This window comes from Otolemur garnettii, unplaced genomic scaffold (assembly GCF_000181295.1).
Source record: "Otolemur garnettii isolate 467f Iridium unplaced genomic scaffold, OtoGar3 scaffold00174, whole genome shotgun sequence".
NCBI classification, from domain to species: domain Eukaryota; kingdom Metazoa; phylum Chordata; class Mammalia; order Primates; family Galagidae; genus Otolemur; species Otolemur garnettii.
Window position 1 is genome coordinate 1,617,012 of NW_003852569.1, and position 15,935 is coordinate 1,632,946.

Genomic DNA, 15,935 nt, shown 5'->3' on the forward strand with positions numbered 1-15,935 from the left:
GCCGTCATTGTTGTTTGGCAGGTCCGGGCTGGGGATTCAAACCCGCCACCTTAGGTGTACGTGGCTGGCGCCTTAGCCGGTTGAGCTATAGGCGCCAAGCCTGTTTCCCCCCTTCTTACAACCGCACCTGACTAGTCTAAAAAAAATAAAAATAAAAATAATTTAAAAAAAATTTTTTTAAACGAAACAGAGTCTATGTCGCCCTCAGTAGAGTGCCATGGCATCCCAAAGAATCCATACTTCTTCCCAGAGAACCTCTATTAGTTTGGAATTCCACCAACAGCTCACAGCAACCTCAAACTCTTGAGCTTAAGTGAGTCTCCTGCCTCAGCCTCCCAAGTAGCTGGGACTACAGGCACCCACCACAATGCCTGGCCAATTTTTTGTTGTAGTTGTCAGTATTGTTTAGCTGGCCCAAGCTGGGTTCAAACATGCCAGCCTTTGTGTATGCAGCTGGGACCCTAACCACTGAGCTATAGGCGCTGAGCCAAGTCTTTTTTTTTTCTTTTAACAGAGTCTTGCTCTGTAACCCCAGCTGGAGTATAGTGGCACTGTTATAGCTCTGGGCTCATGAAATCATCCTGCCTCCTCCACCTCCTGAGTAGCTGGGACTGCAGGTGCCCCCACAATTCCTGGTTGTATAAATAGGGTCTCACTCTTGCTCAGACTGATCTCATGACCTCAGGGATCCTCCGGCCTACATTTCCCAGAGTGCTAGCATAGAAGTGTGAGCCACTGGGCCTGGGTCTTTTTTTCCCCCCCCTTTTTATTTATTTATTTATTTATTTATTTTTTGAGACAGAGCCTCAAGCTGTCCCCCTGGGTAGTGTCGTGGCATTACAGCTCACAGCAACCTCCAACTCCTGGGCTCAAGCGAGTCTCCTGCCTCCGTCTCCCAAGTAGCTGGGACCACAGGCGCTCGCCACAACGCCTGGCTATTTTTTGGTTGCAGCCGTCATTGTTGTTTGGCGGGTCCAGGCTGGGGATTCGAACCCACCACCTTAGGTGTACGTGGCTGGCGCCTTAGCCGGTTGAGCTATAGGCGCCGATCCTTTTCCCCCTTTTTAATTATTGTTATTATTATTTTGAGACAGCATCTCACTCTGTCATCCTGGGTAGAATACCATAGTGTCAGAGCTCACAGCAACCTGAAATTCCTGGGCTCAAGCGATCCTCTTGCCTCAGCTTCTGGAGTACCTGCCACAATGCTCAGCTAGTTTTTCTGTCTCCCAGTGTGCTAGGATTACAGGCATGAGCCGCCACCTCCAGCTACTTTTAATTTTTTATTTGTAGGAGATATTTATAAATTCCTTTGTCAGTTATGTCTTGAAAATATCATCTCCCAATTTGTAGCTTGTCTTTGCATTCCTTTTATATTCCTTTTTAAGGTAAACTTAAGTTTTTAGTATTAATGTCTCTGAATTTATCAACATTTTCCTTAATAATTTGCATTTTTGTGTTTGGTTAAGAACTTTACTCCCAACGTTAGTAGGCCTAAGAACAAATTTTTTTTTTGTGACAGAATCTCACTATGTCACCCTCTGTAGCATCACAGCTCACAGTGACCTCAAACTCTTTGCTTAAGCAATTCTCTTGCCTCAGCCTCCTAAGTAGCTGGGACTACAAGCACCTGCCCCAATGCCCAGCTATTTTTCTGTCGCAGTTGTCATTGTTTAGCAGGCCCAGGCTGGGTTCAAACTCACCAGCCTCAGTATATGCAGCCAGCACCCTAACCATTGTGCTACGGGCACTGTCCTAAGAACAAATTCTGAATGCAGAGAGCCTAGATTCAGATCCTGGTTCTATCACCTACTAATTGTGTAATCTTGAGCAATTTTTTTTTTTTTTTTGCAGTTTTTGGCCGGGCTGGGTTTGAACCTGCTACCTCCAGTATATGAGGCCAGCGCCCTACTCCTTAAGAAGCAGGTGCCACCCACCTTGAGCAAGTTATTAACCTTTGAATTCTTCAGTCTTCTCATCTGCAAAATGGGGATATTCATAGCATTTATCTGATAGAGTTGTATGAGATAAATAGGTAACATATGTGAGACTCTCAGAAGCAGCCTGTAGCATATATTAAGCACTATGTAAATATTTGCTGTTGTCAGTAATTGTCAGTATTTCTCAATAATGATACCTTCTCTTAAGGTAGGGCTAGGACCATACCTTATTCAGCTTTATATCCCCAGCTCTTAGCACAATGCCTAATAGTTAGTTTGCCGTTTTCCCACATCTCTAGCCTTTCATCCCACTCAAACTCACCTTCTACGGTGTTACAGTTATGTATCTCCTTTACATAGCGATGATGCTTTTTCTCCCCTTACCAAAATTTCCCATTATTTCCAGCTACTCGCACTTTTTAAAGCCGGCATACCTGGGTACAGTGGCTCACACCTGTAATCCTAGCACTCTGAAAGCCCGAGGTGGGTAGATTGCTTGAGCTTAGGAGTTGGAGACCAGCCTGAGCAAGAGTGAGACCCTGTCTCTACTAAAAATAGAAAAATTGGCTGGATGCCTATAGCTCAGCAGCTAGGGCACCGGCCACATATACCCAGCCCTGGCCTGCCAAACAACAATGACAACTACAACCAAAAAATAGCCAGGTATTGTGGTGGGTGCCTGTAGTCCCCGCTACTTGGGAGGCCAAGGCAAGAGAATTGCTTAAGCCCAGGAGCTTGAGGTTGCTGTGAGCTGTGATGCCACGGCTCTCTACCCAGGGCAACATAGTGAGACTCTGTTTAAAAAATAAATAAAATAGGGGTGGTGCCTGTGGCTCCAAGGAGTAGGGCACCGGCCCCATATGCCAGAGGTGGTGGGTTCAAACCCAGCCCTGGCCAAAAAATAAATAAATGAATAAATAAAATAAAAATAGAAAAATTGATCTGGTGTGGAGGTGAATGTCTGTAGTCCCAGCTCCTTGGGAGCCTAAGGAAAGAGCGTGGCTAAGCCCAGGAGTTTGAGGTTGCCATAACCTGGGCAACAGAGTAAGACTCCGTCTCAAAAAATAAACAAACAAAGCCAGTATAATTCACCCAAAACTCTATTTCCCATCAAAGTTCACTAGAATTCCCTTTATACCAAATGATGGCATTTGGGTATCTATCCACCAGTCTATACCCACAAGCATCTCCAACTATGTACCCATGCAGTCCAGGGCACTACTCAAGAGAATGGGCTCTGAAGGCAGACTGCCTACCTTTGAATCAATTGTGATTCCAGCACTTTCTACAGATGTGACTGTGGATTAGTCCCTTCACCTCTCCAAATCTGTTTCCTCATCTGTAAAATGGAGACAGTCATAATACCTATCCCAGAGAGTTGCTGTGAGCATTACATGACGTGTCTGACACACAATAAAACATCGAGTAAATTTTAGCTGTTATTAGAAAACCTCCTTGCCAATATAGTTACATTCCCCAAAAGCCACATCCATTGGTTCCCCCAGTGCTCAGAGGCAGTAAAATGCAAAACGGGCGCCATAAGGCAGCACTGCAGTCTTCTTCACAATGAACCTAGAGGACTTACAGAAAGACAAGACAGCAAAAACAGTTTCGCACATAACATGTGCTGTGCAAAACAAAACGCATCCATTAAAGAGCCTGTCAACTTATACAGTCCATTTCCATCTTTATAAAACTAGATGCAAAACTTGTCCTGTATGTGCATTTTTCATGGCAGAGGGTCTATATTACTTTTATCTGATTCGTGACCTAAAAATCAGATGATTCAGAACCCATGCCCTGTTCAGTTATGTTCTCTGAGGGCAAAAATTTCCCGGGGGGCATCCAGCACCCCGCGTGGGATACGGTCAAAATTCCATTGTCCTCTGAGTGGAGAACCAGGGGGTGAAAATGCATCCCCAACCCTTCGGAAGAAAAGTACATACAGGAAACTAAGGAACACTAAGAGGAGAAAAAAGCATTTGTAGCTTAACGTGGCGCGATTGTTGAGGTTTTGAGGCCTCTAGTAAGGATAAACGAAAGCCCCGTGACTGCAGGTTTGTCCCCAGCGTGTCTGCAGGTTGTATTGCCTGCCGTTGGAGCTTCCAGCGAACTTCCATCACTACAAAATGTAATTTTCTGGTTATTTTATCATGCATTGATTCTTTTCTTCCGGCAGCTCTGAAGACAAAACAGAAACACAAAAGGACAAGGCAAAAGAAAAGAAAGCTCCAAAGGGGCCGTGCGCCTGGTCTTTCGTCCTGCGGTCCCTTTAAGAGAAGAATCTCTTGAGACCTGCAGTCCCAACCGACCCCAGTTTTAACCGAAACCCAACCCGGACTTCCCCCCTCTTGACTCAAATAAGACCAACTTTGGATTTTCTCTCCCCTATTGACCAATCAGATTCTGTTACCAGGCAGAGTTTAGCTGCCGCCGGAGCACGCCTGGCGCTTTCTGTCTCCGGGTGGCAGCAACGACCAATCACAGAGCAGGCCGTCCGTGTATCTAGGCAGATCACGGCTGCTGCAACCATTCAGAAAAAGGAAAATAAAGCAACGCACGAGCCGCGGGGCTGGGTTGGAGCGAAGGTGGCTGCGAGGTAGTTTCTCTTTCTCCCTTACCTTTATTGTTGTTTGTGTTGGAAGGCGACTGTTCAGAGGTAGGGAGGGGGCAATATTAGTTGGGAGGAAGATTCTGGGTGTATTTCAACAGCTTCTTCACCCATGTGCACGTGCCCCGAATCTGGGACCCCATTCCGCTTACCGGGTGTCCTAAGCCCAGCCCATGAGTTCCGCTACCCTGAGCCCCCCAGTTTGCAGCAACCAGGGATTGAATGGAGGGGGCAGGGAGGGATGTGGGGGGCGCGCATCGGGATGGGTTGTTGTGGGAGATGACGTAGGGGCCGGCGACGTGGGGAGGGGGAGCGGCGGGGGAAGTCGTGGCGAGATTTAAGTGTTTTTTCCAGTCTGGCAGGGCACACAATATGTGCATATCCTTCTGACCTCCCTGGCACATCCAGTGGTGAGGCGTATATTAGAGAATTAGAGAACTTTGTTTTGTGGCTTGTTATTGTTGTTTTTGAAAGGGGGAGGGCAGTATGGGGTCAGAGGCAGAAATGAACGTTTCTTTCTAACTTGGATTCCCAATCCCCTATCTCTTCCTTTACAGTTTTCCAGATTTAGGAGACTTCAGAAAGGTGGGGCAGATAGAATGGAGATGGCAAAGATCTCTTTGGGTATAGATGGGCCTGGCGAAGTAATGGAATAATTTCTAATTTTTGGAGAAGGCAAGTGGTGAGAAAAAGACCACTGGGGAAATTCAGAGGCTTTATTTCTGTTTCTCTGCCTTCTTGGTAGAGAGATGAAGAGTGCTCTGGGGTCTCAGGGGGAAGGAGAGGCCAGTGTGAGTTATATTTTCCTACCCTATCCCTTCTCAACTGTAGCCCTCATGCTGGGATGGCAGAAGATGAGCCTGATGCTAAGAGCCCCAAGACTGGGGGAAGGGTACCTCCAGGTGGTGCAGAGGCAGGGGAACCTACCACCCTTCTTCAAAAGCTTCGAGGTACCATTTCGTAAGTACTCATCACTGTTTCCAAAACCCTGTTCCAGACCTGGGCTTAGATCCCTGTGGCACTTCGCATCTGAGCAGGAGGGGATTTTTGGTCATGGTAGCCATTCTTGAACACCTGCTAGGCATTTCAGTTCTTTTGTCTCCTTAGCAGTCAGCCAAAGGGATGGGGAAAATCTTTTGTATGATCTCTAGCTTTTTCCTCTTCCCACAGCAAGGCCGTGCAGAACAAAGTAGAGGGAATCCTGGTAAGTATGTTGGGGAAGAGGGAAATAGAGAGTTGGAATTGGTGGGAATGAGGATGGTGGGGATGGTATGGGTAAACAAAAGGTTTATGTAAGAGAGGCAATGTTGTCTGCTTTGTCAGAAGATAATTTGCAGCTTGCTCTCAGTTTGTGCATCTCACTTCTCCCTGTGGCTTCCTGTATAGAAGCCCAGTAGAGATAAAATCAGAACTGATCTCTCTTCCCCCCAAAAGTCAGAGTTAATTCTTTCTGTTCCCCTTCTGGCTTTTCAGAACACAGTGAACACCTAGCCTCAAGTAATTTCTAGGTCCCTTTCAGTCTGATGACCACTAAGCCAGCTAGATTTTGTGGTAAGGATCAGAGAGGCCTATGGTAGATGCTTCTTGGCCTTATTATTTTTTCTGTCTCTGCTCCCCATGACCTCAGCAAGATGTACAGAAGTTCTCAGACAACGACAAACTGTATCTTTACCTTCAGCTCCCTTCAGGGCCCAGCACTGGAGATAAGAGGTAGGTTTGATGTTGCAGATTTAGATGTCAGAGGTTCACATTCTTAGAGAAAGGCTTCCTGGGGAGGGGCAGGTGAACAGGAAGACTCAGGACTACTGGTCTTGACCAAGAAGAAAGGTCCTTGGTGTGCTGATACCAGGGAAGGGTAGATTCTGGATGAACTAATTTGGCCGAGAACTATTGAAGTGATAGTCAGGACAGCTGTTAGGGTGTTAGTTAATGCTTGTTCCTTTTACTTTTCCTGCAGCTCGGAGCCAAGTACACTCAGCAATGAGGAGTACATGTATGCCTACAGGTGGATCCGAAACCACCTGGAAGAACACACAGACACCTGTCTGCCAAAGCAAAGCGTTTATGATGCCTATAGGTGGGTGGACAGGTGAATGGGTGGGTGAATGGGTTGGCAGACACAGGACTATCCCCCCCATGGCTGGAGAGATCCTTGCCTTGATAGAGTCTGCCTTAGTAAAGGGTTCCTCACACCTGATCTGTAGAAGCCCTCTAAAAACCTAGCCAGCCTACTTCTCTGAGCTACCTTCCTATTCTGCCCCTGCTTACTCAGAAAGTACTGCGAGAGTCTCGCCTGTTGCCGCCCACTCAGCACTGCCAACTTTGGCAAAATCATTAGAGAGATCTTCCCTGACATCAAAGCAAGAAGGCTTGGAGGCCGGGGTCAGTCCAAGTATCCTTGACTAGAGAGGTTGGGGCTGGAGGACCAGGGAGAGAAACAGCTTAACTTGCCTGTGTAATGTGGAGATCACCTTGTGTTGGCTGCTCCTTAACTTGCATCAGATACTGCTACAGTGGCATACGAAGGAAGACCTTGGTGTCTATGCCACCCCTGCCTGGACTTGACCTTAAGGGTTCTGAGAGTGTAAGTAACAACCCTCCACTCTTCTCTCCGAGGTAAAAGTCAGAGGTCTTTGGGACATGACAGCGGTGCAGACTCCATTGCTATGCCCTTCTGCCAAGCGATGGCTGACACAAAGGATGAAGGAAATTTGTGGGTTTTGGGGACTAGATAGTTAAAGTTTACTCCCATCAGCAGTTTGGTCTCAGTTCTAGTTAATGGTAGCATCAGAGAGGGGGAGGAATCCTTTAGTTTGGAGTGTGATTGGGCATGTCCTTCCCCACTATAGCCAGAAATGGGCCCAGAAGTAACCCCAGCACCTCGGAATGAACTGGTGGAGGCAGCCTGTGCCCTGACCTGCGACTGGGCAGAGAGAATCCTGAAACGGTCCTTCAGTTCCATTGTTGAGGTTGCCCGCTTCCTGCTGCAGCAGCACCTCATCTCTGCCCGGTCAGCACACGCCCATGTACTTAAGGCCATGGGCCTTGCTGGTGAGTGGACCTGCTCAGATGTCTGAGAAACCCTTGTCTGCTTTCAACTTCAAAGCTCTCCCTCCCCCCCCATGCTACAACAAAGACACCCTATACTTGCCTTCTGTTCATGAAGACCCTCCTAAGACATGCTCTAGAAAGGCCTCTTTCTCTGTCCCTACCTGTCAGTCAGTCAGAATTACCTCACAGCGCTATTCCTCAGTTTCCTCCTCATTCTCTGTCTGTCACTTTATTACCTGTCTGTCACTTCTGCAGAAGAGGATGAACATGCCCCTCGGGGACGGTCGTCTAAATCTAAGAATGGCGTGGACAGCCTAGAGGGTGGAGCCCTTAAGAAACCAGAGAGACCGGCCCAGGTAAGAACGTCAATATCTGGCTCGGTGCCTGTGGCTCAACTGGCTAAGGCGCCAGCCACATACACCCAAGGTGGCGGGTTCGAATCCAGCCCAGGCCTGCCAAACAACAATGATGGCTGCAACCAAAAAAAAAAAATAGCCAGGTGTTGTGGCGGGCGCCTGTGGTCCCAGCTACTTGGGAGGCAGAGGCAGGAGACTCACTTGAGCCCAGGAGTTGGAGGTTGCTATGAGCTGTGATGCCACGGCACTCCACCCAGGGGGACAGCTTGCGGCTCTGTCTCCAAAAAAAAAAAAAAGAACGTCAATATCCCTGATTTTGACGACCTGAGCCAGGAGTTTATATAGTGTGCCCTTCTGTTGGGTCCCATGCTTTTCACTTCCCCGGCCTCTGGTGTTTATGCTTCCTCCAAAATTTAGTCTTCATGCCTTACTATGTTCTTTTTACCTTTTAGCCTCCTAAGGAGCTGGAATCCCGGCCTGGGGCTGGGCCTCTAGGGCGTGGAGAGCGGAAGAAGAATGTAGTTGAGAGCTCTGCCCCAACAGCCAGTAACCTGCAGGTTAATGCTCTAGTGGCCCGACTGCCTCTGCTCCTTCCCCGGGCCCCTCGCTGTCTTGCTCCACCAATCCCAGTCTCTCCACCTATCCTGGCTCCCAAGCTTTCTTCAGGTGCCCTAAAAGTAGCTACTCTGCCTCTGTCCAGTAGGGCTGGGGGACCTCAGGGAGCTGTCCCCATCATTAACATGATCTTACCAACTGTTCCTGCTCTGCCTGGGCATGGGCCTGGGCGAGCTCCACCTGGGGGGCTTACTCAGCCACAGGGCACAGAGAACAGGGAGGTAGGCATAGGTGGTGACCCAGGACCCTATCAGAAGGGTGTCAAGAGGACAGCTGAAGTACCTATGGGTGAGGCCAGTGGGCAGGACCCACCAGCTAAAGCAACAAAGCAAGATATAGAGGATACAGCAAGTGACACCAAAAGAAAACGGGGGCGCCCTCGAAAAAAGTCAGGTGGAAGTGGGGAAATGAATTCTACCCCTGAGAAGTCAGCAGCTGCCATGGAGTCTGGCCAGTCCTCAAGGTTACCAGGGGAGTTGTGGGGCTGTGGAAGGGAAAACAGTTTAGTGGGAGGGCCAAAGAGGCCAGTGGGAGAGGCTGAGAAGGGGCCAGTGCTTACCCAAGATCAGGAAGATGGTGCTGTTTCCAAAGGAGGAAGGGACCCCCGTTCCCGGCATGCCAAAGAAGCAGAAGATAAAATTCCTCTTGTCCCCTCAAAAGTGAGTGTTATCAAGGGTAGTAGAAGCCAAAAGGAGGCTCTGCAGTTGGTAAAGGAAGAGGTAGGCCCCACAGTGCAGGGTGATAAAGACTTAAAGGGGCACATGCTTCAAAGTTCCCATGAGCGTAAAGACCCCAAAGCAACACCCCCATGACAGGTCTGTTGGGAAGAGTGTTTATATCCATATGTTAACTCTACCTGTCTGCCTTGCAGAGGCCCTTCTCTGCACTTGCTTCTTATTTGACTATTCTTTTTCTAAGAGAGTCCATTCTCCACTGCATACACAGCTGAGTCACCCAGTCTCACAAGTGCCTAGCTGCTGCCTCTGACCTTTTCAGCTTGATACCCTTGTCTTTAGTGTAAACCAATAAATCTGTAGTGCCCTTCTTTCCTGGATCCTTGTGCTAGCCTGTGAGAAGATAGGGATGGGGTAAGTATGATGAATGTATAGAATAGGGGTCTTTTGGGTTTAAATCATAGAAAACCTAACTCTGGCTTGAGTTAAAGATGCTTTATTGGCTCATGTACATGTAACTGGAAAGTCCAGAGGTAGGGCTGGCTCCAGGTGAAGCTTGATACAGTGGCTCAGTGCATCTCCAAATACCTGATTGATTTTTCTTTCTCATGCTCCTCCTTCTGTAGAACCATCATAAGCCTGGACCACCTCATGGCTGCAACCATTCCTAGGGTTACATGTGTCCCCAATTCTGTCCAACCAGACTCTGCACCAGGAATCCCAGCATCCGTCCCAGGTTCACTCTGGCTAGGCAGCCTAGGTCACATGTTCACTCCTGACCAATCACTATGGCCAGGAGGATGGTCCATGCTAATTTGGTTATTCTACATCACAGACTACACCGGTGCCGACCAGGGTAGGATTGGCCTCCTTGGAATCACAGATTCCCCAGACGGAAACCGGGCGGGGTGGGGGGGTGGGGGGGGTGGGCACGGTTTCTAACACCCAGCCAATGCTGTCGTGGGCATGTACTTCTAACTTCTTAAGACTGTGATCAGCTCTCCCTGCTTCCTTTTCCCCTCAGTCATGCATTTCTTTTGCTGCAACTGTTACCTCTTGATCTCAGAAGGAAAGAGAGAGGTCACTCTCCTGTGGGGACTCACTCATCAGTCTAATTTAGAGGACAGTCCTTTTTTCTTCTGCTTATATTTCAGAGAAGGAGCTCCTCCTTTTCCTGTCTCTTAATTTTCGTTTTTTCCTCATTCTTGCTTCCTTATCCCTCACTTTGTTGCCATTTTCACCAACTAAGGAGAAATTCTCTTCCTAGTCATTTCATTAAATTTATTTTGTATCCACCAGGTGTCCATCTCTTGTCACATGTGTCAGGACTTAGGCAGCACTGTGGGGCTTAGGCTGGAAGTACTGAGGGAGGTACTCAGGAGGTGTCAGGGAGCACCAAAGGGAAGGGAATCCAGGCTGTCGGGTTGTGTCCTTGGGAAAAGCCGTGAACAAAGCAGTATTTATTGAGGACTTAAACTTTGTCCTACATAGGGTAGCTTCTGTCAGGGATTCTTGGTTCTTCCCCAAGAAACACAGATCTTTCAGGGAGACTTCATTCATTTGTTCCTTTTTTCCATCATAGCAGATTTTAAGAAATTATAATATGTAATATTTGATATCTATAAAGTATATGTAATGAATAAATTATGAATATAATGAGTACCTATGACCCATCACTCAATGTACACATTAAAACATTTAAAAATACTGAGTTTGTGTTCCTCCCTATCCTGTCCCCCTTCTTAGAGGTAACCACTGTCCTTAATCTTGTGTTTATTATCTGCTGTATATATATATATATATATTTAGCCATATATGTATGTATGCTTGAAAAATGTATTTAGTTCTGCCTGCTTTTAAATTTTTTTTTTTTTTTTTTTTTTTTTGAGACAGAGCCTCAAGCTGTCCCCCTGGGTAGAGTGCCGTGGCATTACAGCTCACAGCAACCTCCAACTCCTGGGCTCAAGCGAGTCTCTTGCCTCTGCCTCCCAAGTAGCTGGGACCACAGGCGCCCGCCACAATGCCCGGCTATTTTTTGGTTGCAGCCATCATTGTTGTTTGGCGGGTCCAGGCTGGGGATTCGAACCTGCCACCTTAGGTGTACGTGGCTGGCGCCTTAGCCGGTTGAGCTATAGGCGCTGAGCCCCTGCTTTTAAATTTTACAAAATGTTACCCTCTAATAGCCCCCTGCAATTTGCTTTTTTCACTTACATTGTTCATAAGATTTATCCATGTTCTTAATAGCTATGATTCATTCATTTTCATCTGTATAATACTCCATCAAGTGCATATTTATGTCTTCACCTATCAGTGGATATTTGGGCTGTTTCCAGTTCCTTGCTATTACAAACAATGCTGCTGTGAACATTGTTGCATATGTTAGTGCCTTTGTTTTTAGAAGATTTCTAAAGAGGCTTCTAAAATGTTCCTTTGGTTTTTTCACCCTCCAAGCTGGGGTTGTTCCCTCTTATTCTCTAGGAGAGTTCCGTCAGATTGGAATGAATTGTTCCTTGAAAGTTTGGTAAAACTCTCCTCAAAAGCTTTTGCTTTTTCTTTTTTTAGACATAGGGTCTTGCTCTGTTGCCCAGACTAGAATGCAATGGCATGATGATGGCTCACTGTGGCCTCAAACTCCTGGGCTGAAGCCATCCTGCCACAGCCTCCAGTGTAGCTGGGATTACTGACGCATGCTACTATGCCCAGCTCATTTTTCTATTCTTAGTAGAGATAGGGTCTTGCTCTAGCTTAGGCTGGTCTGGAACTCCTGGCTTCAAGCAATCCTCCTGCTTCAGCCTCCCGGAGTGCTAGCATTAGTGGTGTGAGCCCCGGCTCCAGCCCTCTATTTATTCTTACAGTGTTTTTTTATGATTTTGTGCATTTCGTGTCTTTTATTATATGAAGTTCATATGTTTCTTCTTTTTTTTTGAGACAGAGTCTCACTATGTCACCCTCGATAGAATTCTGTGGTGTCAGCAACCTTCAACTCTTAGGCTTTAAGCAATTGTCTTGCCTCAGCCTCCCAAGTAGCAGGGACTACAGGTGCTTGGCTATTGTTTGTTGCAGTTGTCATTGTTTAGCTGGCCCAGACCAGGTTCAAACCCTCCAGCCTCGGTGTGCGTGGCCCGTGCTGTAACCGCTGTGCTGTGCATTTCTTGTTTGTTTGCAGTTTTGGGCCGGGGCTGGGTTTGAACCCGCCACCTCCAGCATATGGGGCAGGTGCCTTACTCCTTTGAGCCATAGGAACTGCCCTATGTGTGACTTGATTTTTTTTTTTTTTGGCCTCTCTTCTGTGGGTAGGTATATTCTCTTTTTAATTTCTTTTGTTTACCTGTCCCTTCTCTCTTTTTGTTCCTTGATCAGTTGCGGGAGAAATTTATTTTACTTGTTTGTCTTCAGATACTTTGGGTTTTGTTGATCCTCCCCCTACATACTTGTTTTCCATTTCATCATTTTTTTTTTTAAGAGACAGAGTCACTTTATCACCCTCCGTAGAGTGCCATGGCATTGCAGCTCACAGTGTGTCACAGCTCACAGCAACCTCTAGCTCTTGGGCTTAGGCAATTCTCTTGTCTCAGCCTCCCAAGTAGCTGGGACTACAGGCGCCTGCCACAACACCCCACTGTTTTTTTTTCATTATGTTTTTTTTAAGGATGTACAAATGTTTTTCTTACATGGTTTAAGTCAGGGCTATAAGTATACCCATCATCGGAATAGTGTTCATTGTACCCAAATATTTTGCTCCTGCTTTTTGCCCCCCTGCCCTGACTGATTTCCAGTGACTTTTACTAATATTTACTGCTGTGCACATGTGTACACATTGGTTAGTTTCAATTTTATTAGAATATATGTAATGTTTTTAGGTTTTTTTGAGTCAGGATCTTGCTATGTTGCCCACAATGGTCTTGAACCCCTGGGCTCAGGTGCTACCATGTTCACTAATTTTTTCTATTTTTATCAGAGATGCAGTTTTGCTCTTACCAACTCCCAACCCCAAATGATCCTTCTACCTTCACCTCCCAGAGTGCTAGGATTACAGGTGTGAGCCATGGTGCCCAGCCTCCCTCACTTTCTAAAGAACCCAGAAATGGCTCAATGCCTGTAGCTCAAGTGGCTAAGGCACCAGCCACATACACCTAAGGTGGCAGGTTCGAATACAGCCCAGGCCCACCAAACAACGATGACGGCTGCAACCAAAAAATAGCCGGGCGTTGTGGTGGACGCCTGTGCTCCCAGCTACTTGGGAGGCTGAGCCCAGGAGTTGGAGGTTGCTGTGAGCTGTGATGCCACAGCACTCTACCCAGGGGGACAGCTTGAGGCTCTGTCTCAAAAAAAGAACCCAGAAATATGCTAAAAGTATGTTTGCTGTAATTTATCCAAGATTCAGTTGTATTTTAATGGGAGAGCCCTTTTACTTATCTCTGCCGCCAGAAGTAAAGAGTTCATCGCTATGGTTTTGATACTTTCTTTTTTTTTTTTTCTTAAGACAGAGTCTCCTTATGTCACCCTCGGTAGAGTGCCATGGTGTCACAGTTCATGGCAACCTCCAACTCTTAGGCTTAAGCAATTCTCTTGCCTCAGCCTCCCAGGTAGCTGAAACTACAGGTGCCGCCACACCTGGCTATTTTTTGTTGCCGTTGTCATTGTTGTTTAGCTGGCCTAGGCCGGGTTTGAACCCACCAACCTCGGTGTATATGGTTGGCCCCTTAACCACTGTGTTACGGACACCGAGGCTCTTGATTTTTTTGTTTGTATTGTTCTTTTTTTTTTTTTTTCTTTTGAGACAGAGCCTCAAGCTATCCCCCTGGGTAGAGTGCTGTGGCCTCACAGCTCACAGCAACCTCCAACTCCTGGGCTCAAGCGAGTCTCCTGCCTCAGCCTCCCAAGTAGCTGAGACCACAGGTGCCTGCCACAATGCCCAGCCATTTTTTGGTTGCAGCCGTCGTCGTTTGGCAGGCTGGGCTGGATTCGAACCTGCCACCTTAGGTGTATGTGGCTGGCACCTTAGCCACTTAAGCCACAGGCGCCGAGCCTGTATTGTTCTTTTTGAGAGAGAGTCTCACTATGTCAACCTCAGTAGAGAGCTGTGGCATCACAGGTCACAGCAACTTCAAACTCTTGGGCTTAAGCGATTCTCTTGCCTCAGCTTCCCAAGTAGATGGGACTACAGGTGCCTGCCATAACGCCCAGCTATTTTTGGTTGCAGTTGTCATTGGTGTTTAGCAGTCTGGGGCTGGGTTTGAACCTGCCACCATCGGTACATGTGGCTGGCACTGTAACCACTATGCTATGGGTGCCAAGCGGAGCGGAACCTCTTGTTTTTTAAGTGTTAGACATTTGTTACAAGTTGACATACTTAGATACTATCTTCAAACATGCTAGTTGGAGAGATAGACAAGTAAATAATGATCACTGAACAGTATGAATTATATGCATAGTAAGCACATATAGGTCAGATGGGGATGAGAGATGATTTCCCTATAGACATGAGTAGAAGAGGAGGAGCAGGGTGGCTCACACCTGTAATCTCAGCACTCTGGGAGGCCGGGGAGGTGAGTGGAGTGCTTTAGCGTAGGAGTTGGAGACCAGCCTGAGCAAGAACAAGAGCTCATCTCTAAAAATAGCTGGGCATTGTGGCGGGCACCTGCATTCCCAGCTATTTAGGAGGCTGAGGCAAGAGAATCACTTGAGCCCAAGAGTCTGAGGTTGCTGGGGGCTGTGATGCCACAGCATTCTACTCAGGGTGACAAAGTAAGACTGTCTCAAAAAAAGAAGAGGAGGAGGAGGAGGAGAATGAAGAGGAAGAAGTAAGAGGCCTATGGAAAAGTAAACCACTAGTGATAGGACAGATAGAATCATCCAAGGAAATACTGTCCCAGACATTGGGGATACATCCATCCACCAGATGATTTTGAGATTTACATGTTTTAAAAATGTAACATGAAACAAATTATTCTGTAGTTCCAGCCATCTTCATTTGATTAGGTGAAGGGCTAACCTGAGATTCACTGGAGTACCTGCTGCTCTCTATCCACACTCCTCACTCTCCCCTTTCTCTACAGTCCCCTGTTCTCCACTCCCATTACCTTTCTCAGGGTGTTGTCTTTTCTGAGCTTTTTTTTTTTTTTGAGACAGAGTCTCACTTTGTCGCCCTTGGTAGAGTCCACAACGCCCAACTATTTTTTGGCCAGGGCCAGGTTTGAACCCACCACCCTTGGTATATGGGCTGGTGCCCTACCCAGCCTCAGGCGCCGCCCATTGTTGTCTTTTCTCATTTCAGCTCCATCATAAAAATAAATTTACTAAACTTTGAAATAATCTTTTGCTTTTAAACTAAGACTCTAAATATATAGCCTATGGCTCCAAGTGAATGAATCTGTTGTTTATTTTTGTGGTCGACAATTAGCTTTCTTGGCTCGATGACTGTAACTCAGTGGTTAGGGTGCCGGCAGGTTCAAACCCGGACCTGACCTGCCAAACAACAATGACAACTGCAACCAAAAAATAGCCAGGCATTGTGGTGGGTGCCTGTAGTCCGGGCTCATACTTGTGGATTGCTTGAGCTGGGGAGTTCAAGACCAGCCTGAGTAAGAGCAAGAGCTCATCTCTAAAAATAGCCAAGTGTTAGGTGGCGCCTGTGGCTCAGTGAGTAGGGCACCAGCCCCATATACCAAGGGTTGTGGGTTCAAAC

The 15,935-nt window shown here is 47.1% G+C and overlaps 1 protein-coding gene across 2 annotated transcripts; it reads left to right on the forward strand.

Moving 5' to 3' along the window:
* Window positions 1-4,382: 4,382 nt before the first annotated feature.
* Window positions 4,383-9,618, forward strand: RFX5 (regulatory factor X5). 2 transcript variants are annotated; one of them, XM_023519392.1, is made up of 11 exons: window positions 4,383-4,539; window positions 5,109-5,226; window positions 5,383-5,511; window positions 5,722-5,755; window positions 6,179-6,261; window positions 6,509-6,628; window positions 6,824-6,943; window positions 7,054-7,135; window positions 7,401-7,602; window positions 7,858-7,958; window positions 8,411-9,618. In XM_023519392.1, the coding sequence occupies exons 3-11, from the start codon at window positions 5,396-5,398 to the stop codon at window positions 9,383-9,385; spliced, it is 1,833 nt and encodes a 610-aa protein (XP_023375160.1). In that variant the 5' UTR covers window positions 4,383-4,539; window positions 5,109-5,226; window positions 5,383-5,395; the 3' UTR covers window positions 9,386-9,618. The 2 variants fall into 2 exon arrangements, with proteins under 2 accessions (XP_023375160.1, XP_023375161.1); XM_023519393.1 differs by lacking the exon at window positions 5,109-5,226 and having other exon boundaries at window positions 4,488-4,539.
* The last annotated feature ends 6,317 nt before the right edge of the window (window positions 9,619-15,935 follow it).

What these genes read in the sequence shown, in the direction of transcription:
- RFX5 (XM_023519392.1), top strand. Translation starts at nt 5,396, where the DNA reads ATGGCAGAAGATGAGCCTGATGCTAAGAGCCCCAAGACTGGGGGAAGG. An exon ending in CCCAGCACTGGAGATAAGAG is followed by an intron (nt 6,262 to 6,508) that starts GTAGGTTTGATG and finishes CTTTTCCTGCAG; the next exon opens with CTCGGAGCCAAGTACACTCA. An exon ending in AACCAGAGAGACCGGCCCAG is followed by an intron (nt 7,959 to 8,410) that starts GTAAGAACGTCA and finishes TTTACCTTTTAG; the next exon opens with CCTCCTAAGGAGCTGGAATC.